The following is a 14,906-nucleotide window of genomic DNA, read 5'->3' on the forward strand; positions in this document are numbered from 1 at the left end:
TGTTGTTACAATCTATATGTACCTGAGAGGAACTCACCCAATCATGAAACACAGAAGATGCTATAGTGTTTTAACTTTCAGCTAGACACGAAATCATTTCGCGAAATCTGCATGCCCCTGTAAATCAGTTGTCCAGCTGTAATTAGGAGGGCCTTGGGCTGCACTTCAGACCACACGTCGTGCACCGAGGGTTGCCGGTGTAATTCCGGCTCACCCTGTGTAACCTCTGGACAGCTATAGTCCATCCACGGTAACCTCCTACTTTTCTGAAGCCCTGCTTTTCACCGGATCTACTTTAATGTCACTATGTATCCTTCCGCCGTATGTAAACAAAAACATTGCCATGTGACAAATGTCAAATGGTTTGTTTACAATCACCAGCTGTCAAAACAATGTGTGTGTGTTTGTGTATGTATGTATGTATATATATATATAAGTAATTTGAATATGATCTAAGTATACATGCATATGTTCATAACATTATTTATGATACCCAATGGTAAAAATATTAAAAAATAAGTTTGTTAGCTAAAGAAATAACATATAATTTAAAGTAAATTTTTAGGAGAATATATAAATTTACAACATTTATGTAAGCAATAAATATCATCATTTAGTACAGTTCAACACAGTTTTCTGCATCTGAAAAAAAAAGTATTGTAAATTATACATATGGCTGTCCATCTAAGCAATCTGGAAAAGACTAAGGATTGAAGGTTTAATAAAATTAACAAATTCAGATGAAAACATTTAAAAATGAATTTTCTTCTTTTATTTAATAAACCCCTACCATTTTGCCGGTTAAGGCCACAAATAAAAATATGGTTGTATACATTTTCCTGAGTATACTTATTAGACAAAATCATAATTTTATGAACAGTAAAATTGTGGTGAAGAATTGACAGTAATTTCTATACCACTTATATGCATTATTTATTTGTGGCCCTGGATGGGGACTGGCTTTTTGTTTTCCAAGTAAGTTCACTGAAAAATGAAGACACACAACAAAATAAAATGTTTCACATACACCTATACGAATCCAGAAATGAAATTTAATATTCATTTCATAATACGTGTAATCTAAAGTTAATACATAAAGTTCCAGTAATCAACATACTTCATGGGAATGCATAAAAGAAAAAAAAATGTTTCAAACCCCAATACTTACAGTTGCCCAGGTGTTTATTACATACAGACCTCAATAAGAACACCCGGGTAAATCATCAAGAGGAACTGCCAGTACTTCACTGTCTCCATCTACTTGCTGTGTCGTAACCTCAAATTCTTCGCTGTCACTGTCTTCACTTGAACTATCCTCGCCGAGGTGGATGATGAGTGGAGGAATGGTGCCGCTGTCTATGTGGACTTCTCTCTCCCAGTCTGCTTGAATTAGCTTCTCCACGTGATCCACACACCTCGCCCATCTAAAAAAATTAATGTATACAGTAAAACCTCTATATAAATGACCTGTTTATAGCAAAAACCACTCTATAACAAAATATGTTTGTTTCTGTCAAAACGGCATAGTAAACAATGCATGGCATGCTCTTTATTACATACAATTTTGAACTCACTCCACAAGAAAGTATTTTTAAACACAACAAAACTCATTTAATGTGTTTTCCTCAACTATCAAAGCTATTATTTAATACTTGAAGTAACATGTTTTGTTTTATGTTATCTGAAAAAAAAAATTATAGTGGTTTATTCAAGATATAATAAAGCTGTAAATATTATATATGTTATCAATAAAGGCTTAGAATGCATATGATAAAATATTTATTTCATAAGTTTTGTGTTTGTTTTTGGTTAAAATTTGTCCCAGACAAAAACAGTGAGATATAGCGAAAATTTAATTTTTTGAATAGTTTTGATGATTTACTGTATATGTATTTCACTATAATAACATAACTTTTGAAAATACTAATGTGCAAGAACTACATGTGTAAATACCTATTCAAGTTCGCTAGATGAAAATATTCAAAATTCTCTACGTTGAAATTTTATCTGAATATTGAAATCTGCCTACAGCACTGAACCCACCATAACTTTAAAGTCATTGACACAAGATTAAGCATAACAGAAAGTAATATCACAATTACTAATAAATACAAAACTATTTATGGAAATGAAACAATTGCAAATGGACTGCAATTACAAAAAAAAAAAAACCTTGCAAATAAGTCACCACTGTTAGATCTAGAAACTACACAGATATGTATGAATCACATGGGAATAAAATTACAAACACAAACACAAACACGAACACAAACACATACATGCAACACATTTTCAAAACGACAACTACACAAATTCAAACCACTTATTTTTACCAATTGTTTTAAAACTGTATTACTGGTATATGAATATACACAAAATGATAATCACACTATACACACACTAGCACACAAAGTTATCAAAAGGAATGGTAGGACCAGGCTGCTAGGCAACAATACTTACGTATTATGTAAAAATGTATGGTAAGGGTTTTGCTGAAGCTTGAGGAATGTTCTACAGGAAAATAAAACAATTTCTACTTCAAAAGGAATACCCCATTGGTCATGCAACATGAAAATACCTCTCTGGTGTGGAAGCATCAAGAGCCTCTTTCCAGATGGCTGCAACTGCATCATTGTCAAATCTCTTGGCCCGCCCCACGTTACTATTGTAATGGTGTTTACATTGAGCCCAAACTAGTTCGATTGCATTATAGTGGCAGTGATAGGGTGGGAGTCGTAGAATTTCGTGGCCATAGTTACGAGCCAACTCGTCTACCTCATATCTGAAAAGTGTGTTAGAACAAGGTGTATACGTAATTTTTTGCAACTATCTCACTTTTAAAGAAATGCTGTAAAAAAAAACGAAATAATATACCGTATTCGGGGCTTGTTTTGTTTAGCTATTCTCAGCAGCTCCACTTTCAACAAATTATTTTCATGTTTTATCCCATTCTTCTCCAGCCACGCGATCAGTGCAGCCTTGGTCCAGTTCGTTGTAGGTGTTTTCTCAACCTACGTTGTGCCAACATTTAACTAAATACTCAAGTAGCTGATAAGAATTCATGACAGTAGAACCCTGTTACAATTTTACTGCTTATAAAGTTTTCCTGCCTATAATGTATTATTTTTCAAGTCCAATATTTTCCCTATAAGGACAATGTATTTAATTCCTGGATATAATGTTTCACAAATTATGCGTTTCGTGCTTGTAATGTTCACTTCATAAAATTTTAGAAGACGAAAAAAATTAAAAGCCTTTGTCTATACTGTCTATGTATATGTGTATGTTAGCAGTTAACTGCCTGTTGACACCCTTGGAAAACAAATAAATTCATAAATTTTTAGCCATTCTGTGTGTTTTCAAATGTATTCACTTAAATCACATGTTCAAGTGGCAAAAGAACTGGACTTAAGCATTTCCACTGTAAACACTGTCGTGAATTATGACAATTATACAGAAATGAGACAATTTTACAGCAATGAGACAATGTGTAAGTAAAGACAAAGCAGATAGAAGCTGGAAGCACCATGATGTTAAAGAAAAATTGTTTTTGGCTTGCTACAAGCAAATTGGAGCATCAAATATATCTTTATGCAGCTTGTTGAGTCCATTGGCAATAAATCCACACTAAAAAGTACTAAATTGAATTTCCTGCTTATGTTTTTTTTTCTTGTAGCCCCTTAAAAACAAATTATAACAGGGTTCTACTGTACTTATGCAAAGCAAACATGTGTTTTGGCATATTGTCGTAATGAATTTCTAAATTTAACAAAGCATGTTAGTTTAGTGACTAGAAATTTTTTTGAAAATATTATTTTAATTTATTAAGTAGGGCAACAGAGCATTCATAAAGTGGGTCCTTTTACCAAACAAGTAATTATGTCATTTTCAAATGCTGTTTGCAATAAAAAAATTTTATTTGGTATTTCAAACCCTCTACTAAATTAGTTTGCACTACAATGTAATTCAATTACATTATATATATATATATATATATATATATATATATATATATATATATATCTGTGTGTGTGTGTATTCAATTTCAGCTCAAACATTATAGTTTATAAAAATGTAGTGTAGGCATACTATTAAGATAACAATTATTGCTGGCAAAATGTATTAGTCTCGAATATTCGTACTTATACACAATAATAAACACATGTAAATTTTTCACATTACAATTTGAGCAATAAAAAGACACTGCTTTACCATTGCACATACCTGGGTGCTGTGATATGAAGCATTGTCCATTATGATGACACTGGGTTCCTCAAGATGCACCAACATGTCTTCAAACCACATCAAGAAAGTTTCCCCATTCATCTCGCCATGGTAGTCTGCAGTCTTCTGACCTGAAACAAAAAGTAATCCTGCTCCTGGCACAAAGCCAGTGCGCCCTCCAGCATTAACAACAATAAACCTTTTACCATCTCCAACAGTACGTCTCTTCGCAGATTGTAGACTCTTGTCCTGCCATGACTTTGATACAGTTCCTGAAAAATATATGAAATGGAAATGAAATACTTTGTATTGGACCACAGAACAAATTTTCAAATAAATTAATGCCTTGCCTCTCTGGAAAATCCATGTTTCATCAACAAATATGAAATTGGCACCTCTTTCTTTTTCTTCTTTATACTTTCTCAAGAAATCTATTCGCTGCAATACTATGTTTTCATTCTCTATCAAAGCTTTTCGTCCATCAACAGTTTTCCATGAAAATCCCATCTTCTTTAACAATTTATGAAGACTTGATCTTCCACCATAATAATCTATTTGTCTTTCCCTGATTTCTTTCAAAATGGTGTCGACTGTAACATTCAAACCTGTAAATTTATTGCATACATTAACAATACATGAAATAACAGAGGTACACAAAACTAAGCGAAACCACAACCCCGTAGAAGATAATTTAAGTGCACAATTTACATTTATTAAATAGTTTTAATAAACTTACATTTCAAAAATACTTTTAAATTAATGGTAAATATTTACTTGGGCGGTATTTCCGAAAAAAAATGTTAAAAATACGAAAATACCTTTATTTTATGCTCTTCAACTTCCTCTTTTCATTAAAATCGGCGGAGATTAGAAATTCCAAATACTTTAGGAGATATCGAATTTTTAAATTTCAGCACAAAACCAGCGCATTCCTGTGGCGTGCGTGCACCATTGTTTCTTGTTTACGTACGAGTATCTATTTTTTTTATTGGATAATGATGTCACGTTTTTGTTCGTGATAGGCCAGAATTCAAATGAACTAATACGTGATTATTTAGTTCAATTATTGTTTAAAACAGTGTTTAATTACCGCCTCCAACTTAGGTGAGTTTTTAACGTTTCTAATTTTAAAGTCTTATTTGTTATTTTGATATTGTTGCGCAAGTAATAAGTAACAAAAAAATTTACGTGAGTTGTTACTGTACATCCTTTGTTACGGGTTTGTTAGGTAAGGTCAGTTACATTATAAATAATTTAAAACTAAAGAATAATTAAAATTAATTCACATTATTTTTAATATCACCTTAGTTTGAAAGTATTTATAATGTAACTGACCTGACTTAATCGACCATTTTAGTTTTAAAATATTAAATTAAAAAATTTGATATCTCCTAAAGTATTTGGAATTTCTTATCTCCGCCGCTTTTAATGAAAAGAGGAAGTTGAAGAGCATATGATAAAGGTATTTTCGGATTTTTAACATTTATTTTCGCAAATACCGCTCAACTACATATGATGAAATTTAAAAATTCGATATCTTCTAAAGTATTTGGAATTTCTTACCTCCGCCACTTTTAATGAAAAGAGGAAGTTGAAGAGCATAAAATAAAGGTATTTTCGGATTTTTAACATTTTTTTTCGGAAATACCGCCCAAGTAAATATTTACCCATTAGTATTTCAGCATTCAATTTAGCAATCAATAAGTTACAAGCTCTACACTGTGTTGTAGGTAAATGTTTTGTATCGTGTATCCCATGTGATCCCTAGATCTTTATGCATGAACCTGTACATCCTATTGATCGTGTGGTGCATGTTTTTTTTCATTTATTCAGATCAAAGATCCTGAACATAATAAAATATTGTGGTATAGCAAGAATAATTATCATAAGTTTAATAAAACATATATATTTTCATTATTATTCAACTTTAAATCATAACTCATTACTACATCACAGGTTTTTATTTTTGGTTTTGTACAGGATTTTTAAACGTAATAAATTAGAAAAGCAAGCATCATCAATCACAGGATCAATATTTGCAGGATCATGCGATCAGGATCAATGTATCGAATCGGATACGCGATACTAAACTTTTACTGTTTTATAATTTTCTGTTACTTCATACACTAACACACAGTTTGTCTGGCTAAGTTGTGTTTTCATATGATACTTCATTACAATGAAGTAGGACTATTGTTTATAAAATAACAATACCCCTATATTTTCTAAAGGGTTAGGCGGGGCATGACACTATTTTGCAATAGAATATATATTGTACTGGACCCTGCCACACAGTACAATTTAGCCAATTAAGTATCCCAATTTTTTTTTAATAACCATGCTTGCTTAGACCACAACTCACTAATTTGTAACCAATTACTGCTAAAGCGCACAACTGGATATTATTGATACTGGAAATAGTCATTATTTAACCTTCTGATACATCATAAAAGTTGAGGTTATTTAATATGTATACTGTGTATAACGATATAAACATTACTTGTAGTTTTAGAATGTAACAATTTTCTTTCTATCTTTAACCTAACCTTAAAAGGACGTGTACGTATTTAATATGTTGCACAATATTCTATATATCAATACCATATCAATAAAGAAACCTAACAAACCACCCAAAAATGTTAAGTATTTTTAAAGGACAGATGATATCGGGAAAAAAACTGAACCGGTCAATCTGCATATGGATATATGAAATGAATACAATTAAGTAGGGCCTACCCCAGTGATATCGAAACTACTCTTCAGTATCAAATTTTTACCTTCAGCGTACATCCTGTAAATTGCATTCCTGATTGCATTTACTGTGAAATCGTCGACTGTGTCAAGTGACTTTCCTTCCTGTGGCCTTTTTTTCCTCTTTTTTCCTGGTGTTGAAACTTCTTCAATGTCTTTCTTGTAGTACCTAACCAAAAAAAAAAAACATTTGTCATAACACTTTTCCGGGGACCCGTTCACAATACGCAGTTAGGCAGTGTTCCAAATATGGCATTTTGTCACAAATATTTGCTTTGTGGTCACTAAATGGAAACATGACAGACTTTGTCCACGAAATTAATGAAGTGTTTTTTTATTTATTTTGTGATCTCCCAAACAGATGAAAAACTAATTAAATGCAAATTATAAAATCACTCCCTTATGTTATAGTTAAACCTATCATAAAGTTTATAAACATCGTTATAAACAAACGTGTATCACACCCATAAAAATACTTGAAAGTGCCTATATTGTTATTGTTAGGACCTGAGTAGGCCTAATATGATTTTAGGTTAAGTTTTCAACAGAGACGCCACATGGCGGTGTTGTCTCACACCAAAAAATATAAATTGGAAATAAAACACAAAAAACCTCGTGAGTTAAAACACAGGCCGACAATACTTAGGACACAGTCGATATTTTTTTTACGTGCATGAAAACGAAAAAAGCCTACTTACTTGAGAACAGTTGACTTTGCGATGTTGAGAAGAAACGCGGTCGTCTGCGTAACGTCACATTTCTTCAAGTCGCCTTTCCTAATTAAAAGATATAAGTTCTGAGCGACGTTAATGATGTCCATCTGACGCTGCGACGAAGTAGCTTTCCCCATCCCGGAACCAATTACCATTACAGCAATCACAAGAACCACACAAAATATCAAAACGATAACAAATTCCATCATTACAATAGTAGATAATAAATAATATAACAAAGTTAAAATACACAATATTAACACAAAATCCTGAAACACAAACTGTACGTTATTTCACGGTCAGTAATATATTAAAACACACTGCAAAATGGCGTACAGTCTGCAGACTGCTTAAAGAGCTGCTGAAAGCGGCTGAAAGAGAAAACAAACAAGTGACTATTAACATTATTAATGCGCGACCACGGTTTCGGCACGTAATATTTTTTTACCGTTAACATAACGTTTTTATTTCACCAGAGATTTAAAAAAATGTTCAAACTTAACAAATACCCAAACAAATTCTTAAATACACGCGGAAAGTCAAAAAATATATATTTTGGCTATGGAACTATTTCGTTCTAATCATTGCCAACACACCACTTCTCTCACTGTTTCATTTACACACATGCGAGATCATTAATATTAATAATATTGTACATAGATAGTTACTTTTTTTGTAAAATTTTATTTAACATCATTATACGGTAATTTAGTGTTAATGCATGTTTAATATGCATATGATGGAAAGTATTTTTGCAAACGAACCAAACATGCTGCATCCTGGTGTGTTTTTTCAAAGGTTCGTTTAAAAAAGTAGGAGGTTACCGTGGATGGACTATACGCCCTGACCTGACTTCCTCGCCAGCGCCGGGCCAGCGGTCCTGGCGCCGCGGTCGCTCGCCTTTAAGCAACGCGGAAGCGTCGCCTCGCAGCTGTTCGAGGGCGCGCGGGCTGCCGTCCCGTCGCCATGGAGACCCTTTTAAAGCCGAAGGGCCGCAGCAAAGCGCCCGGAGCCCTTCGACGGCCCTTGTGCCCCTGCGTCTCGGCGGCAGTATCAATGAGTGGTCGCGATGGCCTTCAGGATACACTACACATTCCACTGCAGTTTTAGAAATTATCACACTCCAATTTAAGAAGCACGCTGGCTGCCAATCATCCAAATATCTTCGTAAATTTACGACTTTCGTACATTTACGGACAATTGTGTTCAATTACTTTTATCGTGAATGCAAAAGAATATTCTTGGTATACTAATAAATTCAATAAAAAACAATTTTAAGTGTACCGTAAGAATACACTTATTTTGTCAATGTGTGTGTGTTTACCTTTGTTTGAAAATCGGAAGTCGAAATACGGCGTTGTTTGAAGATTCGGTTATTTGAAATTACGAACTCTTCGTTTGAGTTAAATACTTCGTTGAAAAGTCCATAAATTCACTGTGATTTCTAACTGTGTATACCCGCGAAATAACGCTGACTTATGATTCGTCTCAACTAGTTTGACTCTTCTTTAATGGTTTCTCATTAGACCAGAGTCGTCCAATGAACAGTCAAGCTTAGAGTTATATGTATTTAAAATTTATTCTGTCTCTAAATGAATCCGTGAATATTTCCGGTCTATACTAATGAGCAGGTACCTATTCTAAGCGGGAGCGCGCCCTGTCAACTTTGATTTTTACTATCAGGGTTCATGCAATCTTCTCCTTCCTGTTTTCCCTGGCTCATTGGTCTATCTGGGAAGATAACATACAATAAATACAACACTTATCATTAGGGCCATGTAATTTTCGCGGCAAGATTTTCAGACCAGCTGTGTGTTAAGACTTTGTAGAATTGTCTGTGTTTCGTGGTTGGCTGGGATAATTTCAGGTACATACATACATCTCTATTGTTAGCACACCAATCATAGCAAACGCGCCCTGAATGGCCGGTCTAATTAGGACAATGGTTACTCTTGCAGACGGCCACCAATTAAGTACTAGTGAACAATCGCTAGCGCGTTCGTTGCATAACTTACTGCAGTCTAATGAGCGATCAGGTTTTTTTTTGCGAAAAATGCATGGCCATACTCATTATTATTATTAAAACACACTCACAAACATGCATAACATCCAGCATTTACTATAATAATTTTTTTCTTCACAATGTAGGTGCATTCTGCACTGTTTACATTTCTATCAAACGAATTTTATGTTAAAAATACATACTGGTTTTAAGACAGTAAATATTGTGCCTACATGTTAAGAAACATCAATGATACTAGTTTGTAACCAATATAAGTTTAATGTTTCTGTGGTTATAGGTTTAGAAAACACGTTTTCAATTTGCCTGAGTTTTTCCTGTATCCCATATTTTTCCTGGTTGTTGGGAACGCTGATTTAACTTACCGCAGCTTGCAATACATATTTATAGTTTATTTTAGTGGCTCGACAAACTATAGAACTAGATTGTAATATTTTTTTGTAAATGAAACAGAAATATTCATGTTATCTTACATATACGTGTAAATTTATACATTTATATGGATAAAACTGTATCACTACAAAATATTGTTCGCAGTAATATTGTGTTTGGGCATTTATATGTCCCTGTACCTTCAATACATAGTTAAAGTTATTTGTAAACCGTTCCATGAATAGCTTTCCGGTATAAACTGCGCACATAATAAGCATGGTGAAATAAATTAAACTAAAAATTTTGAATATTCGATTATCTTATATATGGTTTAAAAAATTATGCTTGAATGTAACATGCGCCAATTTTCGTAAGAAATACTCAAAATTATCTTTTAAAAAACCTAAAAATAACCACAGCCATGTGTTGTACAAAGTTACAATATATTTATTGTAGTTTTACAAACTATATTTTGGCTTTTTTTTTTTTGCGTAGCTTCGGACATCTCTCGGAGTCGACATTTGTGCGTGGCCTAGCATAACTGTGACGTCACACGCGTTAAAACAACCAATTGTTTTCTGCCAGTAGAGTTACGGGCCGGAGTCTGCTATCTAATGCCAGGCTGTGACAAAGCAAATCAAGGTTGGAAGGGGCGTGTGTTTTTCTTGCGGAAAGCGTGCGCGCCAAGCAGGTAAAACGCGATGGCTTGAAACACGTCTCCGTACAGAGCACGATGTACCGCCGTGCCGTGGCTAATTGCATCACGACGCTACCGCACCTAGAATCCCATCCGCGGGTATCCGCCAATAGCTTTAGGACCGTCACGAGATTCGTACCTAACGCTCCTGCCATTGAAACCTTTTTATTAAAAATTTAGTATGAGTAATTTTTCAACTTTTAAGTCAACAACACACATGTTTACAAACTTAAATAATTAAAACCGGTTTATTAGTTAGAAAGTTTTACAGACTTCAGAAAAATAGAATTATGGTACATTCTATTTTGTGAAAAAATGTAGACACAATAATAAGTTTCTGGTGTCTCCATGATCTATTTTTTAAAAATTAATACCTACTATATATGTATTTTAAATAAAAATTAAAACATTGTAAAATTAATTTGAATACAGATTTTTTTATAGGTTTGAAATAAACTTTTGATGGTAGAAATGGCCTGAATTTTGCCTACATATATATATATATATATATATACTTACTGAACCAGCGTGACGTGGTTTGAAGCGTTCTTTTGAACAGAAAAAAAAAACACACTGAAAACCCCGTCTTGTGGCCTTCGTTGTCAAATACTAACGCGTGATCCCCTGAAAATGGTTTTTCTGAGAAATGACCGCAGAACTCTGGGTTCTTCGTAATGTCATTCCAAATAGGTTTTCCTGATTTGTATCTCGCGGAAGGGAGGGGACACGTGGATGTTTAGGAATGATAAGTATGAAAAGATAAAGGAGGTTTGGTGTGGCAGGAAGTGACTACAATGTTGCCCGCCTACGTCAAACGCGTATTTGTCAACAACTCCCATGCATAACGGGACATTGAGGTACACATTGTTCAAGATAAGGTGAGACTTTTTTGACAGGTGCTGCAAGGAAATTAAAATTTTTCAGGTGAATATTCTGACAAATTGAAAATAATATTATTTATCCATAATTAGATAGTCTGGTGTTACAAAAAAATAGTGTTGGTTTTGTTTATTTCGTTTACGGTATTCAAGTGTTAAATCTTAATGTCAATGGCAGTGCCTGTAAGTAAAAGTCCCACCTTTCCCTGGACATAAAAAAATCTTTACTATTACAGATTATTCCTTTGGAAACCAGTTGCCAAGAAATAGTTTGTAATAGGCTACTACAAAAACGTTATTCCTACTTTGTACAACACATGGCTATGGTTACTTTTGCATACATGCAATATGTTTTTCAAGATAATACTGAGTATTTTGTACTAAAAATGGTGCATTATTTTATATTTTTATTGATGTTTTTTTCAAGCATTATTTATTTAAACAATGGAAAAGATAATCGAATAATTGATAATTGAACTCCATTTAATTTTATTATGCTTATTAATGTGAGCAGTTAATACTGGAAAGCTATACAGGGAACGTTCTACAAATAACTTTAATTATTAGAAGTACTGGGACAACACAATGATAAAACTCCCGGGTGAAACCTGAACCCAGTATTACTGCGAACATTTTTGTAGTGTTGCAGTTGTTTTCATGTAAATGTACAAATGTACAAATATCTTTAATTTCAAATGAATATTTCTGTTCCATTTACCACAAAAAATCTACAATGTAGAATAGGAATATTGGTTTGAGAGAAAAATTAGAAAGACAAAGCACCTTAAAAGAGACCAAATCGAAATACCCCGTTTGTATCTGAAAAACATTCCTCGTGACCTCACTTCACTGTGACCTTAATTGTCCGTAGATAATCAAAACAACAGAAGTCGCTCTAGAATTAGCTTTGCCTTGCGGGATACCGGGTTTAAAGCTGTGGATGTATGTGCGTCATTTCTAGGTGCAATTAATTACATTTAGTTTCCTTTTAAAAGTCTTTATTATATTGCCAACATTAGCGAGGACGTTAAAATCAGTGATGTGTAACATCTAATCCCGGTAACGAGCAAATTCTTGTGTTCTCGTGTTGCAAATACTCTTATAATTCGAAACTTGGACACAAAATTTAACGTCGAATTCTTTAAGTATTGCCGAGTGTGATAAGTATACGTAAATTGTTTTTTTTTCCCCCTTCAAATGTATTACTTGTCGCTAATCACACGTAGTTTCCGCAACCACCGCTAGAATGCGCTACTGGATGAGCTACGTCAATGATTGAATCATTCCATTAGCAGACTGAAATTTTTAAAGTTTATAGTGAAATGGCACTAATAAAAACGAAAAAGACTTGAAAAAAATACTAAATCGCTGCTTTGGACCTGATTTTGGACAAGGAATGTTATTAAAATACTGCCGATAGTGTTAGAATTCATCAAACAGTTAATAATATAAAGTTTACCTTTGGCTTTGTGAAATTCAAATCGCGCCAACCGCCGCAGCACCGTGGTTACACATTTCCGTTCCATGCGACTTCCGTTCCATTCACGAAATTACTCTTATACCAAATGCCGTAAGGCTATACCGAGAGCTAAGAGGCCACACATAAAAAAAAACTGCGTTGAGCCTCAATTACAATACGTGAGTGTACTTTGCTACATATTCGCCGGCGAATTCGGTCCTTTCAACCAACTCGCTTAGTGTGATATCCGCGCGCTTTGTTCCAGCGAGTATAGTTGGATACCAGTCTACTTCGCTCGCTGATCGCTTTCGTTGTCACTATACTGATTTAGTTTTTACGCTGTTTTCTTAGGTTATTCAAATGCTGGGATATTCCCTCATGATTAGAGACCTGTAAAATTCGCGGATTATTTTCGCGATAGGATAGAGTCCAAATACTTTTGACATTATTTTGGTTCAGTAATTGGGCCATAGTTTATCTGAAGGACTCTGGGCCAATGAAAAATCTTTAACAGAAGAATTAGCGAATCACGGTCATTCCAGTCAACAGGTGTTACGAGTCGGTAACCAATCAGCAGATGTAATTTGCACGAGTGCATAGAGGATCATGGAGTCTATCCTTTAGGGTTTTGAAATCGCGAATTTTACAGGTCTCTACTCATGATTAAAGAGGCATGAATATTTAGCATATGCATTGCGTGTCAAAGAAGACTTGCTGCACATCTGCTTCACGCTGATGATTCGTCTGCAGAGCTCCTGACACGCCCTTGACGACTCTAAGCTAGTTATAAGCAAGGAGAAGCGATTACCCAATACCGCGTTACCTGCCAAAGGATGTGACCTAGTTATCGACCAATGAGCACTCAAAAATACATAAGCCAGCCGTGTCTAGCCTGGAGTGAAATAAATCCACAAAATAAACATCTTTCAACTTATCACAACACACGGCCGATTCCTGCCAAAAATTGTCTTGCGCAGTGACCGATTTACGTGTACGACCGTAACACACATTTAGTTGGCATAACTCAATTTAATTAACTTGCAAAGCTTTTCACAAACAGAGCAAGACATAAAAAATTTCTTTAGAAACCAGTTGCCAAGACATAGTTTGTAATACTACAAGAAATGTATTGTAACTTCGTATAACATATAGCATAGCTATATATGGTTTTTTTATTTATGACATACGTTTTTCGAGATAATACTGATTATTTCTGACGATAATTGGCATATAATTTTATATTTTAAGTGATGTTGATTTCAAGCATGAATATTTTAAACTATACATAAGACTATCGAATATTCAATAAAAAAACTTTTTTTTTGTTGTTGTTTATTAATACGCGCAGTTAATACTGGAAAGCTATTCAGCGAATGGTTTACAGATAACTGAAACTATTCTAGCTACTGGGACAACACAAAGCATAAATGTCCGGGTAAGAATACGAGCCCAGTAATACTTTAGTAGCGATATACGTAGTTGGTTTTAATGAAAATGTACAAATTTAGCAAATGTCTGTAAATTCTCTTGAATATTTATGTTCCATTTACAAACGAAATTTACCCTGCCCGGGGGGGGGGGGGGGGGGTGGGGGGTGTGATCTGCGCAGATAGAGAAATCTCGGTGTAGGAACGGCGGGAGGAGACTTGGGCGGTTCTGCAAGGGAAGACCGGCTCAGTCTGCTTTTATCTTATCTGCGCCACAGGAGATTGACCTCGGCTCTCGTTTCTGACTCCTCCAATTAGTCTGTCATTAGTCAGCAGCCATTGAACCAGAGTTTTTTTTTTTTTGC

At 34.4% G+C, this 14,906-nt stretch overlaps 2 protein-coding genes across 5 annotated transcripts in view; one reads left to right on the forward strand and one right to left on the reverse strand.

Moving 5' to 3' along the window:
• The window catches only part of LOC134528159 (probable nuclear hormone receptor HR3), a 428,545-nt gene that overhangs the window by 213,815 nt on the left and 199,824 nt on the right, over positions 1-14,906 (forward strand). The window lies entirely within an intron of this gene.
• LOC134528160 (uncharacterized) lies at positions 237-8,749 on the reverse strand. 4 transcript variants are annotated; one of them, XM_063361513.1, is made up of 6 exons: positions 7,674-8,749; positions 7,002-7,144; positions 4,575-4,829; positions 4,431-4,496; positions 4,225-4,355; positions 237-1,424 (listed from the first exon to the last, which is right to left on the reverse strand). In XM_063361513.1, exons 1-6 carry the CDS (start codon positions 7,895-7,897, stop codon positions 1,311-1,313), a joined length of 933 nt encoding a protein of 310 aa, XP_063217583.1. In that variant the 5' UTR covers positions 7,898-8,749; the 3' UTR covers positions 237-1,310. The 4 variants fall into 4 exon arrangements, with proteins under 4 accessions (XP_063217583.1, XP_063217582.1, XP_063217581.1 ...); XM_063361512.1 differs by having other exon boundaries at positions 4,225-4,496; XM_063361511.1 differs by having other exon boundaries at positions 4,431-4,829.

Source organism: Bacillus rossius, chromosome 1 (genome assembly GCF_032445375.1).
Source record: "Bacillus rossius redtenbacheri isolate Brsri chromosome 1, Brsri_v3, whole genome shotgun sequence".
Classification (NCBI taxonomy): Eukaryota; Metazoa; Arthropoda; class Insecta; order Phasmatodea; family Bacillidae; genus Bacillus; species Bacillus rossius.

Coding starts and splice junctions, on each gene's coding strand:
- LOC134528160 (XM_063361510.1), bottom strand. CDS start 7,897: ATGATGGAATTTGTTATCGTTTTGATATTTTGTGTGGTTCTTGTGATT. Junction 4,830..7,001: donor TTACAGGATGTACGCTGAAG/GTAAAAATTTGA, acceptor ATAAATTTACAG/GTTTGAATGTTACAGTCGAC. Junction 1,425..4,224: donor CTTCATATCACAGCACCCAG/GTATGTGCAATG, acceptor TAATTTTTTTAG/ATGGGCGAGGTGTGTGGATC.